At 45.0% G+C, this 27,330-nt stretch overlaps 1 protein-coding gene across 2 annotated transcripts in view; it reads right to left on the bottom strand.

Moving 5' to 3' along the window:
* Positions 1-27,330, bottom strand: part of LOC139410921 (transcription factor 7-like 1-B) — a 49,685-nt gene that overhangs the window by 4,262 nt on the left and 18,093 nt on the right. For both annotated transcript variants that reach the window (XM_071156588.1, XM_071156587.1), the window contains exons 4-7: positions 16,962-17,045; positions 2,381-2,516; positions 2,080-2,182; positions 76-159 (exon numbers count right to left, since the gene is read on the bottom strand). In XM_071156588.1, the coding sequence (XP_071012689.1) occupies positions 76-159; positions 2,080-2,182; positions 2,381-2,516; positions 16,962-17,045 (407 nt within the window). The remainder of the gene's footprint in view (positions 1-75; positions 160-2,079; positions 2,183-2,380; positions 2,517-16,961; positions 17,046-27,330) is intronic.

Below are 27,330 nucleotides of genomic sequence, written 5' to 3'. Positions count from 1 at the left end.
GGTAACCACTAAGCACAATTTTTAGGGAGGGTTAGGGGTGAGACTGGGTGACAAAAAGCAGAGAGATCCACTCACCTGGACATGGATGCATTCATTGCGAGGGCGGGATAGGGGTGACGGAACCCCCCTGGGGGGATAGAGTACATGTGCTGGCCCTGCCTGAGAATGAGAGAACGAGAGGGAGGCAACAGTGAGAAGAGGATCCGACACAGCTGAGAGAGAACGCAGCAGTACTAATCCAGCCCTCATCAACTGCAATCCTCTGCGTGAGGAACAGCACCATTCAAATTGATTACAAGACCCATGGCAAAACCCATCGAATGTGAAGTATTTATCGTAAATATCTCAAATATGACAGTGTTTTAATATTTGAATATCAGAACGTGCTTTAACGTTTAAGAAATGTATCAGATTGTAGTCAATGTTTCTCCTATACTATAGTTGAAGTCGGAAGTTTACATACACCTTAGCCAAATACATTTAAAAACTTGGTTTTTCACAATTCCTGACATTTAAGTACAAATTCCCTGTCTTAGGTCAGTTAGGATCACCACTTTATTTTAAGAACGTCAAATGTCAGAATAATAGTACAGAGAATGATTTATTTCAGCTTTTATTTTCTTTCATCACATTCCCAGTGGGTCAGAAGTTTACATACACTAAATTAGTATTTGGTAGCATTGCCTTTAAATTGTAAAACTTGGGTCAAACTTTTCAGGTAGCTTCCCAAAATAAGTTGGGTGAATTGTGGCCCATTCCTCCTGACAGATCTAGTGTAACTGAGTCAGGTTTGTATGCCTCCTTGCTCGCACACGCTTGTTCAGTTCTGCCCACACATTTTCTATAGGATTGAGGTCAGGGCTTTGTGATGGCCACTCCAATACCTTGACTTTGTTGTCCTTAAGCAATTTAGCCACAACTTTGGAAGTATGCTTGGGGTCATTGTCCATTTGGAAGACCCATTTGCGACCAAGCTTTAACTTCCTGACTGATGTCTTGGGATGTTGCTTCAATATATCCACATAATTTTCCTCCTCATGATGCCATTGATTTTGTGAAGTGCAGCAGCCCCTTCTGCAGCAAAGCATCCCCACAACATGATGCTGCCACCCCGTGCTTCACGGTTGGCATGGTGTTCTTCAGCTTGCAAGTCTCCCCCTTTTCCTCCAAACATAACGATGGTCACTATGGCCAAACAGTTCTATTTTTGTTTCATTAGACCAGAGGACAATTCTCCAAAAAGTACAATTGTTGTCCCCATGTGCAGTTGCAAACCCTAGTCTGGCTTTTTTATGGTGGTTTTGGAGTAGTGGCTTTACCTTGTTAAGCGGCCTTTCAGGTTATGTCGATATAGGACTCATTTTACTGTGGATGTAGATCATTTTGTACCTGTTTCCTCCAGCATCTTCACAGGGTCCTTTGCTGCTGTTCTGGGATTGATTTGCACTTTTCGCACCAACGTACGTTCATCTCTAGGAGAAAGAACACGTCTCCTTCCTGAGCGGTATGACGGCTGCGTGGTCCCGTGGTGTTTATACTTGCATACTATTGTTTGTACAGATGAACGTGGTACCTTCAGGCATTTGGAAATTGCTCCCAAGGATGAACCAGACTTGTGGAGGCCTACATTTTTTTTCTGAGGTCTTGGCAGATTTCTTTTGATTTACCCATGATGTCAAGGTTTGAAGGTAGCCCTTGAAATACATCCACAGGCACACTCAAATTATGTCAATTAGCCTATCAGAAGCTTCTAAAGCCATGGCATTATTTTCTGGAATTTTCCAAGCGGTTTAAAGGCACAGTCAACTTAGTGTATGTAAACTTCTGACCCACTGGAATTGTGATACAATGAATTTTAAGTGAAATAATCTGTCTGTAAACAATTGTTGGAAAAATGACTTGTGTCATGTACAAAGTAGATGTCCTAACCGCCTGGCAAAACTATAGTTTGTTAACAAGAAATGTGTGGAGTGGTTGAAAAACAAGTTTTAATGACGCCAACCTAAGTGCATGTAAACTTCCGACTTCAACTTCAATACGAGATTTGGACTGTATGATTTAATGCTGTGTGTTACTCACTGTGGCACCAGCCAGCCCAGAGGATGAGGGATCTGTCCCACTGCACCTGGAGACAGGGGGTAGTATGGAGAGAGCTCTGATGGGTGGGGAGTCCGAGGAATGCCTGAAGGGAACACAAAAGGGGACAGTTTAAGCATTTAGGTCATTATACTAGTCACAGTCAAGGTTATTCTCTCTAAGAAATTAGCCAATGATTAAGTCAGACATACCTCAGTTAAAGTTGAATGCAAGTCATGCAATGCTTTTGGATCAGAGGCGGTATTAGGCAGCAACATGATATTCCATGAGGTTGTGTGTGTACCTGTCTTTGGGTCAAGGATCTCCGGGGAGAGGTGTGAGGGAGGGGTTCCGGGGGAGAAGTGTTCGTTGCTGTAGGTGATGAGGGGGGTCAGCGGGTGGACGTGGTGAGCATGCTGCACCACTGGGACCTTGTTGGACTGTAGGAGAGACAAGAGGAACACACAGAGGGACTTTAGACATGGGAAAGAGAGGATAGGTTAGAGCAGGGGTTTACTGGTATTCCTGGGTCTCCAAATACTCTCACAGAAATTGGCTCATTCATAACTTACAGATAACACAGTCTGGCATTTGTAACACGTTGTGCATGATGTTTGACATATTCATTGACATACATGTATAGCCTTCTGCATTATAATGTTCCAAATCCACCATGGAGCCAGTGAGCATGAAGGTACAGTGCATTTGGAAAGTATACAGACCCCTTGATTTTTTCCATATTTTGCTGCGTTACAGCCTTATTCTAAAATGGATTAAATTGTCCCCGTCCCCCCCCCCCCCCCCCAATCTACACAAAATACCTCATAATGTTTGTTAATATCTAAAAAATAATCATATAAAATTGTAAATATCACATTTACATAAGTATTCAGACCCTTTGTTGAAGCACCTCTGAATGCTATTACAGCCTCGAGTTATCTTGGGTATGACGTGACAAGCTTGGCACAACAGTATTTGGGAGTTTCTCCCATTCCTCTCTATAGATCCTCTCAAGATATATCAGGTTGGATGGGGAGCATTGCTGCACAGCGATTTTCAGGTCTCTCCAGAGATGTTCGATCAGGTTCAAGTCAGGGCTATGGCTGAGCCACTCAAGGACTTGTCCCGAAGCCACTCCTGCGTCTTGGCTGTGTGCTTAGGGTCGTTGTCCTGTTGGAAGGTGAACCTTCACCCCAGTCTGAGGTCCTGAGCGCTCTGGAGCATGTTTTCACCAAGTATCTCTCTGTACTTTGCTCCGTTCATCTTTCCCTCGATCCTGACTAGTCTCCCATTCCCTACTGCTGATAAACATCCTCAAAGCATGATGCTGCCACCACCATGCTTCACCGTAGGAATGGTGCCAGGTTTCCTCCAGACGTGACGCTTGGCATTCAGGCCAAAGAGTTCAATCTTGGTTTCATCAGACCAGAGAACCTTGTTTCTAATGGTCTAAGAGTCCTTTAGGTGCGTTTTGGCAAACTCCAAGCGGGCTGTCATGTGCCTTTTACAGGGTTCGGTCTGACCACTCTTCCATAAAGGCCTGAATGGTGGAGTGCTGCTGAAATGGTTGTGCTTCTGGGATGTTCTCTTATCTCCACAGATGAACTCTGGAGCTATGTCAGAGTGACCATCGGGTTCTTGGTCACCTCCCTGACCAAGGTCCTTCTCCCCTGATTGCTCTGTTTGGATGGGCGCCCAGCTCTAGTAAGAGTCTTGGTAGTTCCAAACTTCTTACAATTAAGAATGACGGAGGTCACTGTGTTCTTGGGGACCTTCAACTGCATTTTTTGGTACCCTTCCCCAAATCTATGCCTCGACATAATCCTGTCTTGGAGCACTGTGGGACCTTACATACAGTACCAGTCAAAAGTTTGGACACACCTACTCATTCAAGGGTTTCTCTTTATTTACTATTTTCTACATTGTAGAATAATAGAAGACATCAAAGCTATGAAATAACACATATGGAATCATGTAGTAACCAAAAAAGTATTTTGTTAAAAGTTAATGCGTTTGAGGTAATCAGTTGTGTTCTGTCAAGGTAGGGGTGGTTTACAGAAGATAACCCTATTTGGTAAAAGACCATGTCCATATTATGGCAAGAACAGCTCAAATAAGCAAAGAGAAATAACAGTCCATCATTACCTTAAGACATGAAGGTCAGACAATCAGGAAAATGTCAAGAACTTTGAAAGTTTCATCAAGTGCTATGATGAAACTGACTCTCATGAGGACCACCACAGGAAAGGAAGACTCAGAGTTAGCTCTGCTGCAGAGGATGAGGTCATTAGAGTTACCAGCATCAGAAATTGCAGCCCAAATAAATGCTTCAGAGTTCAAGTAACAGACACATCTCAACATCAACAGTTCAGAGGAGACTGCGTCAATAAGGCCTTCATGGTTGAATTTCTGCAAAGAAACCACTACTAAAGGACACCAATTAGAAGAAGAGACTTGCTTGGACCAAGAAACATGCACAATGGACATTAGACCGGTGGAAATCTGTCCTTTGGTCTGATGAGTCCAAATTGGAGATTTTTTTGGTTCCAACCACCATGTCTTTGTGAGACACCGAGTAGGTGAATGGATGATCTCTGCATGTGTGGTTTCCACTGTGAAGCATGGAGGAGGAGTGATGGTGCTTTGCTAGTGATCCCGCCTGTGATTTATTTAGAATTCAGGGCACACTTAACCAGCATGGCAACCACAGCATTCTGCAGCGATACACCATCCCATCTAGTTTGCGCTTTGTGGGGCTATCATTTGTTTTTCAACAGGACAATGATCCAGCACACCTTCAGGCTGTGTAATGGCTATTTGACCAAGAAGGAGAGTGATGAGTGCTGCATCCGATGACCTGGCCTCCACAATCACCCGACCTCAACCCAATTTAGATAGTTTGGGATGAGTTGGACTGCAGAGTAAAGGAAAAGCAGCCTTCAAGACGGTTGGAAATGAATTCCAGGTGAAGCTGGTTGAGAGAATGCCAAGAGTGTGCAAAGCTGTCATCAAGGCAAACGGTGGCTACTTTGAAGAATCTCAAATAGAAAATATATTTTGATTTGTTTAGTTACTACAAGATTCCATATGTGTTATTTCATAGCTTTGATGTCTTCACTTTTAATCTACAATGTAGACAATAGTAAAAAATAAAGAAAACCCCTTGAATGAGTATGTGTGTCCAAACTTCTGACCGGTACTGTATATTTCCTGAGTTGTATAATATCTCCTAGATATAGGACAGACACTTGTGTTGTTTTCTCATTGTTATTATGGGGTATTGTGTGTAGATTGATGAGGAAAATAAATAATTTCATCGATTTTAGAATAATGCTGTGAAGTAACAAAATGTTGAAAAAGGGGCAATGGGTCTGAATACTTTCTGAATACCCTGTATGTGGTTGGTAGTCACCGTGGCACTGAGTCATGTGTGTAAAGATGATGGTGAGCCCCTATGTCTGTGTCTGCCTGTCGCTCTTCCTCCCTGGTAAACAAAACAGGCTGTGGCAGTGCGTGTGACGGGCCCTATGATGCAATCTGGATCCCCACCAAGGCACAGTGAAAGCCTGCGGATACATGCCAACACCATTACGGCCATTTAGTGGCGGAGAGAACTGTTTGTTCAGCCTAACAGGCAAAACAACAGGGCCCAATATCCAAAAGTCACACCTGTAAGTACTCTAGGTACCTCAATGCCCATACACATGACTGGATCCCTTATCTCACGCCGCTAACTCACCCACGTTACCCCTATACACATTTTTAGGATCTCTCATTGATTTGGTCTGAGTACACTACACTGGTATTAGATCTATCTATATGGTCTATGGGAATAAAATCCTATATACACTCAAAGCACTCACAATACAGCATAAATCACAATGGGAGTTGGGAAATACACTTCAAGAAGTTTTTTGGAGCAGACTCATTGTTATTTCAGCTTTTTTAATAGAGCTGTGTGGTGCCAGAGAAACTCCAGATCCCCATAGTCTGCTAGCTAACTGCACTAGAGCTGGCCAGGACAGCCAGGAGGATGATGATGATGATGATAATAATAACCAGCGTCTCTACTTTCATTAGGCAGCGTTCAGCCTCAGCCATTTCCCCTGGCTGCCCCGCTCAATGGAACGCTTGTTGGCCCAACTCGTCACATGGGAGGGTCAGTGGTGGGGGGGAGAAAGGAATCTTGTTCCTCCAGACCTAACCTTTCTTCAGTATCCCTCCCCAACTCCTTCTCAACCTCTCGTCTAACCAATGAGGTCCAGGAGGGAACAAGGTTTGCATTGAGACGGCTGTACGCTCTCTTACTTCACGCTGCTTAGAATTGTTCCAAATATCAGGCATGCTTTTTCTGCCCTTTTTTATATCAGTTCCAACCTTTCCCCCTTTTTAAGTCTTAGCAAACTTGTTTCTCCTGCTCCCAAAGCCTGCTTTGATTTCAGAAATGCCAGTTGTGACGAGGATAATATGCAAAGCGAAACGAGATAAAATTCACTTAAAATGTTTAACGCCTTGTAAAAGGTGAAGTATACATTGTTCAAAGTGCACATTAGGTGTAAACAAACAAAGAACCCATGATACGGATAAAGCTTTCATATTATATGATGGTTGCATAAAGCATTATTGCATTATGTAGAAAACCCAGTGCTCAAATGTCATGTATACTTTAGGCAGGCTTTGTTGTTCTACTTCATGTACAATGTGATAACATTTCTCCTATATTGTGGATGCTGTTTGAGACCTCTGGACCTGAGTGCCAACACATTTTGGGAAGCACTTCAGTGAGAATTGGAAATGATCAGCATTAATAATTTGCACTTTGGAATACACCAATCGCGTGTTCACTTCGAACGGATTTTTAAGTTTAACAACGCCAGCTTCAACATGGATACCAGACTCTGCATTTTAGTAAAACGTTGCCAAAAAATGTGTGGAACAGAAATATGTACTGTAGGTGTGGGCTGATCACATGCAAAACCATTTTGGCCAGCAGCCTACCTGCTTAAACCATCTCCAGAAGAGAGGTCCCTCTGTGGTCTACCTTAAGGGACATAGATGGTTACCTCATCCACTTCTACTGGCTTATTAGGTACTGACTGAAAAGTAAGTAAGTCCCTCCCACTAGATCTGAATATTATGAGTGGCTACAATTAAATAAGAAAACTTTTAAAAATGAAGGCAATGGTATTACACTTCTTCAGTCTGTCACTTGAACGTTCAGCTGGAATGCAGTTCAACAGTAATTACCAGTTAGTAAATGTGAAATTCCCACGACAAGTCGTCTTAACATGTAAAAGTGATTAAAAAAAAATACTGATTAAGTTAGTATAAGATGTTGGGGTGGGAGGGGGGTTCTAAGCTGACATATGGAATTGTTTTATGAAGGTCATACCATGGATCATTTAGCCATTTGATTTTGAATTTTAGGACCCCTTTAAGTAGGCCTCAAAACATTAAATTTGATAAAATATTGAATTTGGCCTTTACTACTATAGCCCATAGATTAATACATTAAAGAATTGAAAAATAGACAGTCAAAATAATACATCATAAAGAAAAAGGTTTTGAAGTGTCTGTCCTATATCTAGGAGATATTATAAAACTCAGGAAAAATACAGTCCCAGTCAGAAGTTTGGACACGCCTACTCATTCAAGGGTTTTTCTTTATTTTTACTATTTTATACATTGTAGAATAATAGAAAACATCAAAGCTGTGAAATAACACATATGGATTCATGTAGTAACCAAAAAAGTGTTAAACAAATTAAAATATATTTTATATTTGAGATTCTTCAAAGTAGCCACCCTTTGCCTTGATGACAGCTTTGCACACTCTTGGCATTCTCTCAACCAGCTTCATGAGGGATACTTTTACTACAGTCTTGAAGGAGTTCCCACATATGCTGAGAACTTGTTGGCTGCTTTTCCTTTCCTCTGCAGTCCAACTCATCCCAAACCATCTCAATTGGGTTGAGGTCAGGTGATTGTGAAGGCCAGGTCATCTGATGCAGCACTCCATCACTCTCCTTCTTGAATCAAATAGTCCTTACACAGCCTGTTTTGGGCCATTGTACTGTTGCAAAACAAATGATTAGCCCCACGAAGCGCAAACCAGATGGGATGGCGTATCGCTGTAGAATGCTGTGGTAGCCATGCTGGTTAAGTGTGCCTTGAATTCTAAATAAATCACAGACAGTGTCACCAGCAAAGCACCCCCACACCATCACAAATCCTCATGAGAGCCAATTTCATCATAGCACTTGGTGGTTTTTGCGACTGCACTTGAAGGAACTTTCAAAGTTCTTGACATTTTACATATTGACTGACCTTCATGTCTTAAGGTAATGATGGACTGTTATTTCTCTTTGCTTATTTGAGCTGTTCTTGCCATAATATGGACTTGGTCTTTTACCAAATAGGACTATCTTCTGTATACCACCCCTACCTTGTCACAACACAGCTGATTGGCTCAAACGCATTAACTTTTAACAGGGCACACCTGTTAATTGAAATGCATTCCAGGTGACTACCTCATGAAGCTGGTTGAAAGAATGCCAAGAGTGTGTAAAGCTGTCATCAAGGCAAAGGGTGGCTACTTTGAAGAATCTCAAATATAAAATATATTTTGAATTGTTTAACACGGTTTTGGTTACTACATACACCATTGTGTCCAATAGTGTCTCCCCTTTCTACAGTGGGGTCATATTAGTTTGTAGCCCAAACGGTTTGGAAGCTGAGTCAGACTTCAGATGAGTCCCGTGGGGCTTGTAAGAGCAAAACAGAGAACACCACCGTGTTTGTGAGAGTCTTCCCTTTCGATAGAGTGATCATATCAGTTTGAAGACCAAACCGTTTAGATGCTACAGTGCTTTTTGTGAGAAGACCAAGAAGTCTCCTGGTCTGACAAACAGCGCTGTAGCTCTGCCACTTTCCACCGCAGGGCGACATGTGGGGATGCAGCTGATTGAGACGCAGCCCATTCAAAAAGCTAGACACTGTATTTCTAGCTTAAACGGACAGATTTTGATGGGGATTTTTTTTCTTATGCTGCGTTTAGATGGTACGAGGTAGACAGCAAACCAGATGTCATTCTTTTCAATGAGACCCCGAATGTAAATGCTGTAGAGGATGGCGGCGGAAGACGAGACTTGCCGCCAGAGTTCAAATATTTAAAGCTTTGCCGTCTGCTGCAGCATTTGTTTTCTACCGGATGTTGATTTGCACTGTTTGAAATCTCCGTAGCAACACATACTGTCCTGCTGGCTTGCTTTTGCTGTCACCATCTTTCTTGCTTTCTTGTCCCGCTTTGCCAACAGGTGGTTTTTGCATCCCTCGTCTAAACGCAAGCATTAGATTCCAGGTGTGTCAATAGACACTAGGTCAATAGACTCTAGCCCATCAATACCTCTATTCATCCTCTAATAACACTCCTACCCATGACAGCTTCACATGCTTGGCTTCATGATCACACGGGCAAGGAACATAAGATATGTTTCAAATATAAACATCTACATGACGGCCGGGACAGAGAAAGTGCAATCTGGAGCCAGATGGGCTCTGCATTGACCTGCCTTCATGTTGAAAACTGCCCAATCCACTGTTCCAAAACACAATGCCTTAACAAATGGCGTGTGGCAACACTGACTAATGATATTAGATTTGAGTCGACACGGTAACAGGAAGAAAAGTTGCTGAGCCAGTGCAGAGACAAGGTCGCTGTCTGTTAAGCGGTATGAGGTGAAGTAGGCCGAGGTGGCAGTACCTCACTGGGCCATTAAACTTGGAACACTGCTAAGAAAACCACACTCCTTGGTCAATGTGGGTGTAGGGGTGGATTTCATTCAAGCAAACATGTTTTTGGATCCTGCACATCTGAATTGAATTACTACGCAAACAGCCGATGGGGAAAGAGAGCGCAGAACAAACTTTGTGTATGCCTTTCTACTACGCAATCACTTCAGGGTGGGAAGCTCAGAGGCCTTTCAAAACTACAGGAAAGAAAGAGTGAAAAGATCACATGGCATGCTGAGAAATCCAAGCCTTGTTTGTCAATGACAAAAGGAAACAGACGTAAGAGTTGACTGACCGTGACACATGATTTTAGAATCAACCCACCAAAAACTATGCCATTAATCACAGATGCGCTACGCCACTTTGTCTGACCAGTCATCCCCTCTGAAAGGGTCAATTGCAAGAATGTTTAAGGTTAAGAAAATGACTGTGTCACTTTTCAGTGGCACGACTCAGCACCATACTCTACAGACCAGTGATGCGTAACCAAATCAGGGCTGCACTATCCTTATATGCAAATAGACCATTGCCATATATGGATGTGTGCAATTCACTTTTAACCGGACTGTCTTTACAGCATTAATGGTGGCGGGTAGATGCGCTTGTTTTGAGATCAAAGCGAGAGCAGCATGTAGCCACGCATGCACATTTGTTCATATAATTTGCTAGTAAGTGAGTTATTAGCACAGTTATAGCTCATTTCTAAATCAGCAATGAGAGAGTGGTTGCTTCCTACAAGAGCACAAAAACTGTCTTAAAGGGACAGTGTTGTACTTTGAGACTAAAGAAGCCAATAGGCAGAAGGTAGCATAATTTGTCTGATTTTCTGTAAAAATGGTATGGGAATAATAATTCACTTTATTTTGTAAAGTGGTTTCTTCTTGCATTAAACAGCACATTTTCAGTCACCTCCTTGTGTCACTTTCTGACCTTAGTTCCTTTGTTATGTCTTTGTTTTAGGTTGGTCAGGGCGTGAATTGGGGTGGGTAGTCTCTGTTCTTTTTTCCATGTGTTTGGCCTAGTATGGTTCTCAATCAGAGGCAGGTGCTGTTCGTTGTCTCGGATTGAGAATCATACTTAGGTAGCCTGTTTTCCCCATTTTAGTTGTGGGTGGTTGTTTTCCCTGACAGAACTGTGCGTTTTCGTTTTCTCCGTTTTGTCATTTTGTTTGAGTGTTTTTTTGTGAACATTAAATATGAAAAATTTCCACGCTGCGCTTTAGTCTCATTCCAACGACGATCGTTACAGAATCACCCACCAACCAAGGACCAAGCAGTGTAGTATCGGGCAGCAGCAATCTCCGGACTCATGGATATGGGAGGAGATTTTGGATGGAAAAGGACCCTGGGCACAGGCTGGGGCAGAGCTGGCAGAGCTGGAGGCAGCGAAAGCTGAGCGGCGGCGATATGAGGAGGCAGCACGGCAGCGCGACAGGCACACGGGGAGTGTGGCAGAGTCCGGTTGGAGACCTGAGCCCACTCCTCGTGCTTACCGTAAGAAGCGCAGTACTGGTCAGGCACCGTGTTATGCGGTCAAGCGCACGGTGTCGCCAGTACGCGCTCATAGCCCGGTGGGCAATAGGCCAGCCCCCCGCAAGTGCCAAGCGAGAGTGGGCATCCAGCCAGGGCGTGTTTTGCCAGCCCGGCGTGTTTTGCCAGCCCAGCGTGTTTGGTCTCCAGTACACCGTTTCGGCCCAGGGTATCCTGCGCCGGCTCTGCGTGCTGTGTCTCCGAGGCGCTGGGAGGGTGCGGTGCGTTCTATGCCTGCGCTCTGCCCGTGCTGGGCGAATGTGGGTATTGAGCCTAAGGGAGAGGTGCGAGTGGTATGCAACAGATCTCCAGTGCTCACCCACAGCCCGGTTCAACCTGTGCCTGCACTCTGGATGGTCCGGGCTAAAATGGTGATCCAGCCGGGAGGAGTGGTGCCAAGGCTGCGCACCAGGGCTCCAGTGCTCCCCCACAGCCCGGTCCATCCGGTGCCTCCTCCAAGCACCAGGACTCCTGTAGGTCTCCCCAGCCTGGTGGGTCCTGTGGCAGCCCCACGTACCAGGCTGTCTCTCCGTCTCCTCCCTCCAAGTTCTGCCGTCTGTTAGGAGCTGCCGGAGCCGCCCATCAGTCCGGAGCTGCCGGAATCTCCCGTCCATTCGGGACCCACAGCTAGGGTCCCCAGTCCAAGGTCGGCGGCGAGGGTCGCTGCTCCCAAGGCGCCACTTAAGTGGACCGAGACTATGGTGGAGTGGGGTCCACGTCCCACGCCAGAGCTGCCACCGCGGACAGACGCCCACCCAGACCCTCCCCTATAGGTTCAGGTTTTGCGGCCGGGGTCCGCACCTTTGGGGGGGGGGGGGGGGGGGGGGGGGGGTACTGTCACGTTCTGACCTTAGTTCCTTTGTTATGTCTTTGTTTTAGATTGGTCAGGGCGTGAGTTGGGGTGGGTAGTCTATGTTCTTTTTTCTATGTGTTTGGCCTAGTATGGTTCTCAATCAGAGGCAGGCGTCGTTTGTTGTCTCTGATTAAGAATCATACTTAGGTAGCCTGTTTTCCCCATTTTAGTTGTGGGTGATTGTTTTCTGTTGGTCTCATTCCAACGACCATCGTTACACCTTGTCTGAAGGACAAGTGGATAAACAGGGTAATGTCAAGCCCTGCATATTTTTTTCCAAAAGTCTTAAGGAATGTTTGCCTACAATGAACACTGCTACTGTAGGCTGAATGATAGAACAGCTATTTCCATGTTAAAATGTTATGGGATGCATTTTCTCTATTGTTTTTGATGGTAGGCCACTTGATAGGCCTACATTATGATCAAATAGCCACAGTAGTCTACTTGGCCACTGTTATAACTGTAACTTAAAGCAAATACAGCCTCAGTGTTCACAATAAACGCATCCCAGAAGTTGCACAGAATTTTTACAATGTTCAAGTTTGCACTCAGCAGACCTGAAATTTGCTCAGTGCCCCCAAGTGCACTTTCTTGTTTATTAGTGGCTATGTACTTGGATATTGGGACCTGATTCCTATCAGTGTGTGTCTATAAAAGCAGTGTTTCTGCAGAGCCATGGAAGGACTGCAGCCTTTCCATCAGTATTCAGTTCAGGCTTCCCAAAGCCTTTGATTTCATGATGGACTCTGGTTGTTCAATGCGTAATGCAACACTGGCAAATCTCAGAGGACACCCAGTCAAAGGTCTTTCAAACTATTTTGGACTGCGAGCTAGCAGAAAGTATCTTTGGCAAACCCAACCGGTACCATTCTCTGTCGACTTTACAAAAACTTCTACTCAGTCTAATGTGCTGAAAAATGCACGGGCACTTCATGGAGAAGCCATCTTTGGAATGGAAACCCATGTCAATGCTGAGGTCTTACCACTTCAATTCAATTAACAAGCAACCAGGTGACTGCCATACTCCACTAAGTGAATTATGACATGCTGCTGACACACAGGGAACCAAGACAGCGCTCCTGTCATCATGATTGCGCTGTAATGGGGTATTGAAACACAGAGAAAATAATTATTCTACCTTTGTCAAATTCAGAACAGGAGGCCATATTTGAGCTGAGAGTACTGATCATCTGATGACTGAACTGGATAGACACTGAAGTCAGGACTATAAGACCTCGTTAGGAAGTCACATTACTTCGTAAACTTGCTTAACAGTGAGTCACTTGTTACCAATGACATGTCTAACATGGAAAAATCAGTAGGAATGGTAGAATGACTTGAATGAGCGGAAGTGTGTGCTATTGACACAGCTTGATCACCATGGTGATGATTAGGCAGAGTTAGTCTAGTCTGAGGAGTGTGTTATTGCTGCTGTGATCTGAGGAGGCAGAAGGCAGGCAGCTCTCTCCCTGTCCAGTCTAGTCCGGCTGGCATACCGCTACTGGTGACTGACAAGGCTGAGGCTGACACCCACAATGCATCACCTGGCCTTGCATCGCCTTTGATGTATAATACATGAATAGGCAGCTCTCTGAACACAGGGTGTGATATTGGGACGGTGGGGTGGTATTCACAGACAAGCTTGTTCCCTTCTCCATATCCAGCCCCCCACCCCAACTCCAAACCCCACCCCCATACTACCAAAAGCAATACCAACTGAATGCTAAATAAACCTGTCGTCTCGTGAATAATTGAGGATCTCGGCCGGAGCAGGCTCTGATTAGCATACGGGCCTTATGGACCCAATCTGCACAGCAGCGACAGGACAGACAGCCTTCCCTGTTTCTGGGCTTCTCAAATGCACAGAAGGGTTTCATTTCTATTTCAGACTCCTCTCACTCCTGGTCCACTAACACAACGAGAGACCAGCTTCATCATTCATTACAATGCACATTCTCTGCTGCAAGCCAGGCACCGTGAGGGACAATTGGTGATCTGAGGCACCAGGAATATGATCATAACCAATGGCTGCAGCTAAATGCTGCAGCTAAATGCTGCAGCTAAATATTAAATCAGCAAAGACACTAAGGGGGAGAAGGGCTTTCAACAAACACATTTGAGGGCAGATAAGTCGTATGAATTAAGAGCCATATGTGCATGAACAGTGGAAGATACTTGACGGTCATCCCCAGAAGTCCCACATAATCAATACCAGACAAAAACTTTTCTCCACACCAGCCGTCATGAATATACAATTATAACATGTAATGAATGCTTGCAGAAGAGAGCAGGAATACATAAAGATGCTGCTGTCCCCTGGCTCCCTCTCCTCAGGTCCCTCTGACTGGCTGGCCCTGGCCCCTGGGCAGTAATCCCTGGACCCCCACGGACCCCATCCGCTCCCCCTGCTCTCATTAGTGCAGTGCTGGGGCCCTGCAGGCCTGGGGAGCCTGCCTCCTGCTCCCCCTCTCTGCTGCTGGGGTAATGAGCACATAATCAGCCTGGCTCCCTGGCAGCCGCTCACCAGAGGGGCACGTGGGCATATGGCCATGGTGTGTGTGTGTGGGTGGGAGGTGGTGGATGGTGGGGGTAAGGGCACAGTGGGGTGTTTCAGTCTGAATGGGTATCAGAGGACACTTCTGCTCACACATCTGATGACCTTGTCTCTCAGATCACCTGATTTTCTCTTGGCTACATCCTCTTCTGGTTAACATGACCACTCTAAAATACTCTGTGGACCGAAGAAATTTAGCTGAAGGGCAAGAAAATATAAACGAGAAAGGAGACCGTGACTTGAAATGGGAACAAGCAAACTGTCCACTACAAAATCGAAAGTTAGGCAATTAAAATAAGTAAAATATTCTCCTTCAAAATCAACTAAATCCTTCACATCTGAATGTCAAAGTCCTGGTCCTCATTCACTATAAGTCTCTCACTATCAACCTTCCTGGTTCAATGGACATTCAATAAAGATGAAGGTCGTACAAATATAGAAGGCTCGTCACAGAGAAACATTTGTAGGTTTCTTTTATGCGAATCTTGAGTTCAGCCAAGGTAAGGCAGCATGGAACCAAGCCAAAGACCTCAGGTTCCTCGTCAAGTCTTCAATAGCCCCTTTCATTTCCTCCTAATTCAATTGCAATTACCCTGCTCCTTATTCACATTTTTTTGCTGCCCTAAAATACAGGCCCATGCATTTCATAATGTCATATATTAAGTAAATAAAATAAAATCCATTGGCAGGAACAAAACAGGGCACAGCGAGCCCTGTGTCCCGCAGACAAACGAGCCATACTCACAGAGAGTCACTGACAGGTCAGCACTGACAGGTCAGCACTGACAGGTCAGCACTCTAATAAAATATATTTAATTGGCTTCCAATTGAGAGGGAAGTCAGCCACAGAGAAGCTCTGGATTCCCCAGGGCAAGGCCTGCACTGCTCCCACTGACAACAGCTTCCCATTGACGCCACTCAATGAAGACTTTGTCAAGTGCATCATTGTGTTTATGCGATCCGACAAACACACCAAACTAAACAGACCCGTCTAGCCGGAATCACTAAGGTCACAGGCTGAGTCACTGTGATTATTTAACCACAGTGTGGTAACCATGGGTGGCTCGCTGAGCACAACTACAGATCACTTCCCTAACCCCAGATCACCCAGATATGAGGTACAATACTGGGAGCCGTTACTAGACACAGTGAGTGGCTGGATGGATGGTGTGGTGTACTCACTTGGTGTCCTGGGGTGGGGGAGCGGGGGTGGCTGGATGGATGGATGGTGTACTCACTTGGTGTCCTGGGGTGGGGGAGCGGGGGTGGCTGGATGGATGGTGTTGTGTACTCACTAGGTGTCCTGGGGTGGGGGAGCGGGGGTGGCTGGATGGATGGTGTGGTGTACTCACTTGGTGTCCTGGGGTGGGGGAGCGGGGGTGGCTGGATGGATGGTGTGGTGTACTCACTAGGTGTCCTGGGGTGGGGGAGCGGGGGTGGCTGGATGGATGGTGTTGTGTACTCATTAGGTGTCCTGGGGTGGGGGAGCAGGGGTGGCTGGATGGATGGTGTGGTGTACTCACTAGGTGTCCTGGGGTGGGGGAGCGGGGGTGGCTGGATGGATGGTGTTGTGTACTCACTAGGTGTCCTGGGGTGGGGGAGCGGGGGTGGCTGGATGGATGGATGGTGTACTCACTAGGTGTCCTGGGGTGGGGGAGCGGGGGTGGCTGGATGGATGGTGTGGTGTACTCACTAGGGGTCCTGGGGTGGGGGAGCGGGGGAGCGGGGGAGCGGGGGTGGCTGGATGGATGGATGGTGTACTCAATAGGTGTCCTGGGGTGGGATAGCGGGGGTGGCTGGATGGTGTACTCATTAGGTGTCCTGGGGTGGGGGAGCGGGGGTGGCTGGATGGATGGTGTGGTGTACTCACTAGGGGTCCTGGGGTGGGGGAGCGGGGGTGGCTGGATGGATGGATGGATGGTGTACTCACTAGGTGTCCTGGGGTGGGGGAGCGGGGATGGCTGGATGGATGGTGTTGTGTACTCACTAGGTCTCCTGGGGTGGGGGAGCGGGGATGGCTGGATGGATGTTATGGTGTACTCACTAGGTCTCCTGGGGTGGGGGAGCGGGGGTGGATGGATAGATGGTATGGTGTACTCACTAGGTGTCCTGGGGTGGGGGAGCGGGGATGGCTGGATGGATGGTATGGTGTACTCACTAGGTGTCCTGGGGTGGGGGAGCGGGGGTCTTTGAGTCCGGCAGCTCCAGGGACATCCAGTAGAGGCCATTTCATCTGCAGGTACTGTGGGGTGAAGAATAGGTAACATGAAACACACATGTCTGGACACTGAAATAATACAGTAAGCATACAAAAACATGTAGGGGGGGGGGGGGGGGTGAAAAGAGTGAAAAGGAATGTATTTCTTATACAATGATACCAAATCTGCTTGGTGCACACTCACACAATTTTACACCACATGCTGTTATCGAACTTGCTATAATGTGTTTAGACCAGTCCTTCTCAAATAGTGGGGCGCGCCCGTGTGACCCACGGGGAACATGCTTTTTTTTGCCGCAGGGAGTATTTTTTTAAAAAATTCACCGAACAAGAGCACACAGCACAGAGCAGGAGGTATGAAGTGCAGATAACAAGAGCACACAGCACAGAGCAGGAGGTATGAAGTGCAGATAACAAGAGCACACAGCACAGAGCAGGAGGTATGAAGTGCAGATAACAAGAGCACACAGCACAGAGCAGGAGGTATGAAGTGCAGATAACAAGAGCACACAGCACAGAGCAGGAGGTATGAAGTGCAGATAACAAGAGCACACAGCACAGAGCAGGAGGTATGAAGTGCAGATAACAAGAGCACACAGCACAGAGCAGGAGGTATGAAGTGCAGATAACAAGAGCACACAGCACAGAGCAGGAGGTATGAAGTGCAGATAACAAGAGCACACAGCACAGAGCAGGAGGTATGAAGTGCAGATAACAAGAGCACACAGCACAGAGCAGGAGGTATGAAGTGCAGATAACAAGAGCACACAGCACAGAGCAGGAGGTATGAAGTGCAGATAACAAGAGCACACAGCACAGAGCAGGAGGTATGAAGTGCAGATAACAAGAGCACACAGCACAGAGCAGGAGGTATGAAGTGCAGATAACAAGAGCACACAGCACAGAGCAGGAGGTATGAAGTGCAGATAACAAGAGCACACAGCACAAAGCAGGAGGTATGAAGTGCAGATAACAAGAGCACACAGCACAGAGCAGGAGGTATGAAGTGCAGATAACAAGAGCACACAGCACAGAGCAGGAGGTATGAAGTGCAGATAACAAGAGCACACAGCACAGAGCAGGAGGTATGAAGTGCAGATAACAAGAGCACACAGCACAGAGCAGGAGGTATGAAGTGCAGATAACAAGAGCACACAGCACAGAGCAGGAGGTATGAAGTGCAGATAACAAGAGCACACAGCACAGAGCAGGAGGTATGAAGTGCAGATAACAAGAGCACACAGCACAGAGCAGGAGGTATGAAGTGCAGATAACAAGAGCACACAGCACAGAGCAGGAGGTATGAAGTGCAGATAACAAGAGCACACAGCACAGAGCAGGAGGTATGAAGTGCAGATAACAAGAGCACACAGCACAGAGCAGGAGGTATGAAGTGCAGATAACAAGAGCACACAGCACAGAGCAGGAGGTATGAAGTGCAGATAACAAACCCTTAAGAGACACCATGGACAAATATTTAACAGGGATGAAAAGAAAGGTGGAGAGAGACGGAGATAATGAGACAAACGTAAGTCTCCTGAAAGCTAAGACGAGGAGATATGACGAAGCGTATGTAGTGCTTGGCTTCACTGTGACTACGGTGGGAAACGAGGAGATATGAGGAAGCGTATGTAGCGCTTGGCTTCACTGTGACTACGGTGGGGGACGAGGAAAGACCAGTATGTTTACTGTGTATAAAAATGTTGGCAGCGGACAGCATGAAGCCAAATAAATGAAGGCGTCACTTAAAGACATTACACCCCAATCACGCTGATAAGCCGCTTGAGCAGAATATTGCCAACAATCGTCTCGCTTTGTGAACGCTACTTCAGTAAACCAGCGAACACTGTTAGCATCATATTAGGTGAGGTACCAAATTGCTCAGTGAAAAAAAAAAGCCACTCCATAGCAGAGGAGCTGATACTGCCTGCAGCATTAGACATGGTCTCTGTCATGCTGGATGACGCAAGTGCTGCAAAAATAAAAGTACTTCCCTGAAAACAGTTCCCAATATGACTGGGTGAGAGATCCTTTCAATGCACCAACTCCAACTAGTTTCAGCTCTGCAGAGGAGGACCAGTTCATTGATATGACGTCTGACTCCACATTGAGACTGAGGTTCACATCACAGACACTGAGTGAATTCTGGCTGAGTGTAGAGGGGCATTCTTCTTCCTTTTGCAACATCTTATCTTTGTGAGACTGGCTTCTCTGCTGTTGCTGCACTGAAGACCAAGTACAGGTCCCAGCTAAACATTGAGCAGGAGCTGAGAGTTGCAGTATCATGCTTCAAACCCGGCTTCGAAAAGCTGTGCTCTGCAAAACGTGCTCATTGTAGCCATTAATCCTGACTTCATTTTGATTTAAAAAAAAATTATCAGCAAATTGTTTTATTCATTTTTGTTTTATAGGTCAAAGTGTTTCATATATTGTGCTCCTGAGTTAATGTTGCTGATACATTTTAATGTATTATTTATTGCTTATATTTCCTTTTATTTTTCAGTATCAAATACAATGGATACAATGTTATGCAGAGGTGTACTTATAACAATTTTATAGACAAATGATACTATTTACAGTCGCGGCGGAGAGTTGGGGGGCGCAAAATGTTTTGGGAAGCACTGATGTAGACCAACTCGCTAATACTTGTTGAGACTGAACTGCATGAAATATGGTTGAGCTATTCCAGAGCAGATGTCATAAATGGTGTGAGAGCCAGCAGAAAGACAGAACTCTGACAGACACCTGTATGAGACTCACATGTTGTTGGAGTCAGACACTGGCTTTTGGCAGAGCGGGGGAGAGGGAAGTGAACACAGCAGACTGGAGGGGGACTGTGAAATCTCTGTTTGTCAGAGAAAAAAAACAAGAGTCCAGCTGTGGGCGCCCATCGACTAGCGGGTGGGAAGGCACAGCTGGAAGGAAGCTCCATCAGATCAGGCGGGAAAGGCAGGGGTGGGATCTCAACACTAAGCCTATGGCATCCTGGTGAATTGTTTCGGCCTTTTGACCCAAACCAAACTAATCCACTTTCCTTGTTAGCATTTTTCATCTTGTTATCATAGTCATCATTATATGGAGCATTAGTGTTTTCCTTTAAAAAAAAAATTGGGGGGGAACACTAATTGTTATTTTATGGCAGCCCAGCCCATGCATCCTCACATTGGAACAGGATCATGTATACAGGAGTTGTTTTATCTCCTCCTGAAAGCAACACGTTTCAAATATATCTTCCCTATCAGTCTTGGTGCTGTGTGGAGCTGGTGATCTGTTCCATGAAGAGCTCCACCATCTGCTTTGTGAATCTGTGTAAATACCGGATACAGCAGATTGTCATGCATGTGGATTTTCTCCATGGTATCCAACGACTTCAAATTCATTAAAAGGGTTTTCATTTCAGCTTATAATGCATTTGTGCGAGCACACATAGACATGTGGTATCAAAGTTCATCTGAATACCAACATGATTCCAACACCTCTGCATGTGTCATTAGTAATGTAACAGCATTGCTGTTTAGTAATGGATCCACTAGTTGCGAGAAGTTTAGCACATTACTCAGTAGTTTAATTTATGTTGAGTATGGCACTCCCCAAAATGGCTAGGTCGGAAGCAGGCTTCATAGAGAGAGAATGATGGTCCCTGTAATAAACCTCAGCCACCTATGCTTAGGTCTTATCAGTGGACCTTTGACTGTTTCACTGCACTGATCTAAAGGTTAAGACCATTTTAACAGCTCGGCTGTTTCAGGGGCTAGTGCACTTAAACATACATGTGCCCACTCACTCACACACACACACACACACACACACACACACACACACACACACACACACACACACACATCACACACATCACATTTGACTCATACCGTAATTGTGTCCTGCTGTTAAACTTCTCAAATCCACATCCCAGAATCAAACAAATGAAAGAGTATTTTGCATGGGAAAAGGCCATCTTGTACAATAAGACATGGCACGTTTCCTCATATTACATAAACCAAGGCTGTGCACTTTCATTAATAAATTATACTGTTGCACAAAGTGATGTATGGTGGGGAAAACTCACTGCACGCATGTGAAAGATGACAAAAGCCTATTCAAGGCTTAAAAGACTTATCAATCATCTGTGCAGGATTTGATTTTTAAAGCTTCATTCATCACTCCGAGTTTGTAGAGAGGAAGGAAACTTGGATGACTGCGGGTTAAAAATGGAAAATACATTATAGCAGCAGGGGGAAAGGGAGAGAGGGGAAAAAAACATTCAGGAATGAGTTTGTCGGAGCAGGCAGAGGGTATTGTTTCCTGACAGCTGGGGTCCAATAGAGTACTGAGGGAGGAGGGAGGGGGACCCTTATTCCCATCTAAAAGGGGGGGAATTCTTGGAGTTGACATCAGCCCTTTTCATTTTCACCACACTGCTCAAGGCTGAATCGCAGGTTCCAACTAATGGGCCCAAGTCCATACAACTGTCAGAAGGCCCTTGCTTTTAGAGGCTGCTAGCTCCCCATTGAACATGTATTATGCGCTGTGCATACTGCCTAATGAATGCTGCTTTCTGGGGGGAAAAAACAAAACAATACAGTTTTCACTGTCTAATCTATGTCATTCACGAGTCCCTCCACAAATGAAACAAGCTCTATTGTGAGCGTTTGGTCTACCCTGACCATGCCTACCCCCCCCCCCCCCCCCCCCCCCCCCCCCCCCCCGTTCCCTTATTTGACAGCTTCTGGCAGGACTGGGGAACATGCCCTAGGGGACTTTTATATTCAGAAGAGTCAACCTCCTTTAAATCATTTCCACTGTACACGATGGAGCGGCTGGTTAGAGAAAGAAACCCTCAAACTACCATCTTCCACTACCCTCCCTACAAATGTCTACTCAACCTTACACACCCTACCTCACTGTAGTCAACTACACACAACTCACTCACTCACTAACAAGAGAGAGAGAGAACAGTCCAGTGGGCTGTGGTAGGGGAGACAAGGAGAGCAAGAGGGAGAAAAACAACTCAGGAATCAACTCAGAGGAGCCTAAGTTATTCAAATGCTTCTTATAAATCTTTCCTGACACAGTCTTACACACACACACACACAAATACAGTACATTCGGAAAGTATTCAGACCGCTTAACTTTTTCCACATTTTGTTACGTTACAGCCTTATTTGAAAATGGATTCAAATAAAAAAATATCACATTTACATAAGTATTTAGACCCCCTGTACTTTGTTGAAGCACCTTTGCCAGTGATTACAGACGTGACTCTTCCTGGGTATGACGTTTCAAGCATGGCACACCTGTATTTGGGGAGTTTCTCCCATTCTCCTCTGCAGATCCTCTCAAGCTCTGTCAGGTTGGATGGGGAGCGTTAATACACAGCTATTTTCAGGTCTCTCCAGAGATGTTCGATCGGGTTCAAGTCAGGGCTATGGCTGGGCCACTCAAGGACATTCAGAGACTTGTTCAGAAGCTGCGTTGTCTTGGCTGTGTGCTTAGGGTCGTTATCATGTTGGAAGGTAAACCTTCGCCCCAGTCTGAGGTCCTGAGCACTCTGGAGCAGGTTTTCATCAAGAATCTCTCTGTACTTTGCTACATTCATCTTTGCCTCGATCCGGACTAGTCTCCCAGTCCCTGCCGCTGAAAAACATCTCCACAGCATGATGCTGCCACCACCATAGGGATGGTGCCAGGTTTCCTCTAGACGTGACACTTGACATTCAGGCCAAAGAGTTCAATCTTGGTCAGACCAGAGAATCTTGTTTATCATGGTCTGAGAGTCTCCAAGCGAGCCGTCATGTGCCTTTTACTGAGGAGTGGCTTCCGTCTGACCACTCACCATAAAGGCCTGATTGGTGGAGTACTGCAGAGATTTTTGTCCTTCTGGAAGGTTTTCCCATCTCCACAGAGGAACTCTGGAGCTCTCATCGGGTTCTTGGTCACCTCCTTGACCAAGGCCCTTCTCCCTCGATTGCTTGGCTTGGACGGGCAGCCAGCTTAGGAAGAGTCTTGGTGGTTCCAAACTTCTTCCATTTACAAATGACAGAGGCTGCAGACATGTTTTGGTGCCCTTCCCCAGATCTGGACCTCAACACAAGCCTGTCTCTGAGTTCTATGGACAATTCGACCTCATGTGTTTTATTTGTATTTATTTTTTGCTCTGACTTGCACTGTCAACTGTGGGACCTTACATGGACAGGTGTGTGCCTTTCCAAAACATGTCCAATCATTTGAATGTACCACAGTTGGACTCCAATCAAGTTGCAAAAACATCTAGGATGATCAATGGAAACAGGATGCACCGGAGCTCAATTTCGAGCCTCATAGCAAAGGGTCTGAATACTTATGTAAATAAAGTATTTCCGTACATTTTTATTTGTTGCAAACATTTCTAAAAACCTGTTTACGCTTTGTCATTTTGAGGTATTGTGTGTAGATTGTGTGTAAAGTAATCCATTTTAGAATAAGGCTGTAACGTAACAAAATGAGGAAAGGGGGAAGGGGTCTGAATACTTTCCAAATGAGCTGTATGTTGGCAAAAGATCAGTGTTCCTCATGAAGAAGTTGACTTTGCTCTAAGTACGGGGACGAAGCTTCAAATCCAAATGGGAATGACATGTTCTCTCTGCAAAATAACAGAACATTTAGGCCAGAGGTTGCTAAAATGACCAGGAATTCTGTTAAAAATGTGTTTCATTTAGAAAATTGGTTCTCCAAGTATTCCCATGAGAAAAAATAAAAAAGAGACAAGTGATCACGTCTCAATGTAATCTAGTTATGAAATGATTCTTATGTTCAAAACAATTGACGTGGTCAATTTGCAGTGAACAAATGATTAGAATTATGTACCTGCCCCCGAACCATCCACTCCGGAAAAAAATCAGCCCGCGGCTGAATCTAGTGCCCCCCCCATTCAATCAAAATCAAATCCAAATGGTGTTTTTGACTAGAACACAGAAACCTGGTTAGGAGACTTCATTAAATCCCCCCCAAATAAAAAAGGTACTTAAAACCCAGAAAGGATGGCACGGTAAATAGGAAGATACTATTGAAAAGGAGGTTCCCATGGCTGCAGTCTTATTGAATAGTCTGTAATAGATTGAAAACACTGCTAAACTAAAATCAGCAATTACATTTTACAGTAAACTTCAGGCAGTCCTGTAATGCTTGACAGATGTCCTTAATTTCATTAGAAACAATTTGAGCAGGCCTATGTTTGGCCTCCATCGAGACGCTGGTTTCACTGTAGAGACTGCTCTAGAGAAGAGTGTCAGATAAAAAGCTGTGAGAGCTGTGCAAATAGTCAACTTCTGCAAATATCTGATCCATTTCCATGCCTCTCTGTCTTCCAGCCTCCAGAACTCAAAATAGACATCAGTAGAATACTGTGCTACATGTCAGGGACCCAGATGCAACAAAGGTGGCAAAGTCGCCACAGAAAATTTCCAAAAAGCCAAGATTAACTCTTTGGTTTTTCGAACAGAGAGAATACAGCATATGCTCTGGGGCATGCTGACTGCCAGAGTTGGGTTCTAATTGTTCAATTTCTCTCACAGAGCAGGGGGGGGGGGGGGGGGGGGGGGGGAACATGGCCAAGTGTCTTTGTCATCTCTGAAGTGTGTGGTGCCATACTGCTGGCCATGGAGGAGAGGAGAGGCAGATGTCTGGACATTTGTTGTCAAAGTAAATCAGACACTGCCAGAGAGAGAAATAAACAGGCCAAACTTTTCCACCAACTATCTGCAGACGTTGGAGTGTTTTAAAAAGTATTATCAATCTGATGTCAATGGCATCCTCAGAGTCTTCTGTTCCAGTCAAACAAAACTACAAAAATGTGTCTTTGGAGTGTCTACAATGTCTATTTTAAAGAGCAATCTTGTCTTTTATTTTACTAGGCAAGTCAGTTAAGAACAAATTCTTATTTTCAATGACGGCCTAGGAACAGTGGGCTTGTTCAGGGGCAGAACGACAGATTTGTACCTTGCCAGCTCGGGGATTCGAACTTGCAACCTTTCGATTACTAGTCCAACGCTCTAACCACTAGGCTACCCTGCCATCTAAAAACCCTATTGTAGACCCATTTTTTATGGTTACAAATTACTAACCAAATGACTTTAAAATGTTAATACACTGTTCTAAGATTCCAATGGCAACAGATTAATTGACAGTAACACTCCAGCTCAGACCTGCCCTAAAGCTGCCTTGCGCTGTGGCATCAAGCCCCCTCCCACCCCTCTCCTCTCCAAACAGCAGGGCCAGAGGAATGCTTCCAGGGATTGCTCCAGTAGATAATGTCAATCACCTACTGTGTGGAGAGCCCCTCCCTATGGTTTTCTTTTGCCCTCCAACAGAAAACAAATGGGCCACACAGCTTGCTGTTAGAATGAGGTGTTAATGATCCTCTACCCATATGAATAGCAGCTCCACACATTTGCCTTGTCAACCTTACACCATAGCCCCCCCCCCCCCCCCCCCCCCCCCGTTTCTCTCCGCTCAAATCACCTGCTTATGCGAGCCATTGACACTTCCACTTGATCTATGCATGACTTACAATTATAAGCTTGCAGAGCAAAGACAATTGCTGTAAGTAGTCCCACCTTGTCACCGAGTTTGAATTAAGACCCATTGTTTGCAGACATTGCGGGCAATTACATAGACATAGGCAAAGTCCAGCCCTCATTGTGCTAATTAGTGGTTAATTGATGGGGAAATGACAAGTAGTTCCGCTGGTCAGCTTGGCTGCTACTGGGCACAGAAATAGTTGTTAGTGGGTCGTTCCACCTCATAAAGCACAAAGAGGACCCACCATCTCAGATTGTTCTGAAATTGTTTCATTATTTTGTTGAAATATAATTTGATCTGAGAAGCTAATTTATTGCACCCAAATTGGCCATTTAAATGTATAGGATTCGTTTAATATTAATTCAATATAGTACCTAACATCTGATTTGGACTGAACCTTTTTCTAACAATGAGTTAGACATGAGGAATCCAAAGAAAGGGACAAACGCCACCCCAACAACGAGTATATAGTATCAGTTCTGAGTTCTCTATGTCTCACATGTAGTATGGTGATGTTTATTTCCCCTGTTCAGAGAATTAGTCATTTAAGTTAGGTTTATGTCCCATCTTACATCCTGATATTACCAGGTTCTGGCCACTAGATGGTGCTGTTCTAGGTCTTTTTCAAAGAATCCCCACACCTCAATGTTAAAGGGATAGTTCACCCAAATTCCAAAAAGACATTGGTTTCCATACCATGTACGCATCCTATGGACAAGGTATGACAGCAATCCATGCATTGGTTTTGTTGCCCATTGTTTCAAATCCAATTAAGGTAAATTGTACCTAAATTAAAATTTTCACGCTTCATGTCCAAATCACCCTGAAGTATCTAAAAATGTATTGTGTAAGTCAAGAATTTTACTTATAGAGGATTTGGAAATGGAGCGCGCAAATGCCAATATAGGTACCATGGATTTTTTTGTGCCACAAATACTAAAGTATTAGCATTTGAAACAAAGGCCAGTTAAACAAAACCAAAGCATGGGTTGCTGATATACCTTGTACATAGACTGCAAATAGAAACCAATATGTCATTTTAGAATTTGGGTGAAATATCCCTTTAACATTTGGACCAAACACTGGGGTGTGGGGGGATTATTTTTTTTAAATAAAAATCACCTGGAACAAAACCATCTAGTGGTCAGAACCTGGTAACATCAGGATGAAGGATGGGACATAAACCTAATAACTTAAATGAGTAATTCTCTAAACAGGGGAAAAAAACGAAATACATTACATAGGATAAATAAATAATACTCCGAGACGCATCTACACTGAACAAAAATATAAACGCAATTTGTAAAGTGTTGGTTCCATGTCATACGCACAAAATGCTTATTCCTCTCACAATTTTGTTTACATCCCTGTTAGGGAGCATTTCTCCTTTGCCAAGATAATCCATCCACCTGACAGGTGTGGCATATCAAGAAGCTGATTAAACAGCATGATCATTACACAGGTGCACCTTGTACACAGGTGCAAAATAAAAGGCCACTAAAATGTGCAGTTGTCACACAACACAATGCCACAGATCATATCTCAAGTTGAGGGAGCATCAATTGGTATGCTGACTGCAGGAATGTCCACAAGCGCTATTGGCAGAGAATAGAATGTTCTGAAACAAAGCTGAAAATGTCCCAGTTCTTCCATGGCCTACATACTCACCAGACATGTCACCCATTGAGCATGTTTGGAATGCTCTGGGTTGACATGTACGACAGTGTGTTCCAGTTCCCGCAAATATCCAGCA

This window comes from Oncorhynchus clarkii, chromosome 6 (genome assembly GCF_045791955.1).
Source record: "Oncorhynchus clarkii lewisi isolate Uvic-CL-2024 chromosome 6, UVic_Ocla_1.0, whole genome shotgun sequence".
Taxonomy (NCBI): Eukaryota; Metazoa; Chordata; class Actinopteri; order Salmoniformes; family Salmonidae; genus Oncorhynchus; species Oncorhynchus clarkii.
This window is presented reverse-complemented; position numbering and strand designations above follow the sequence as displayed.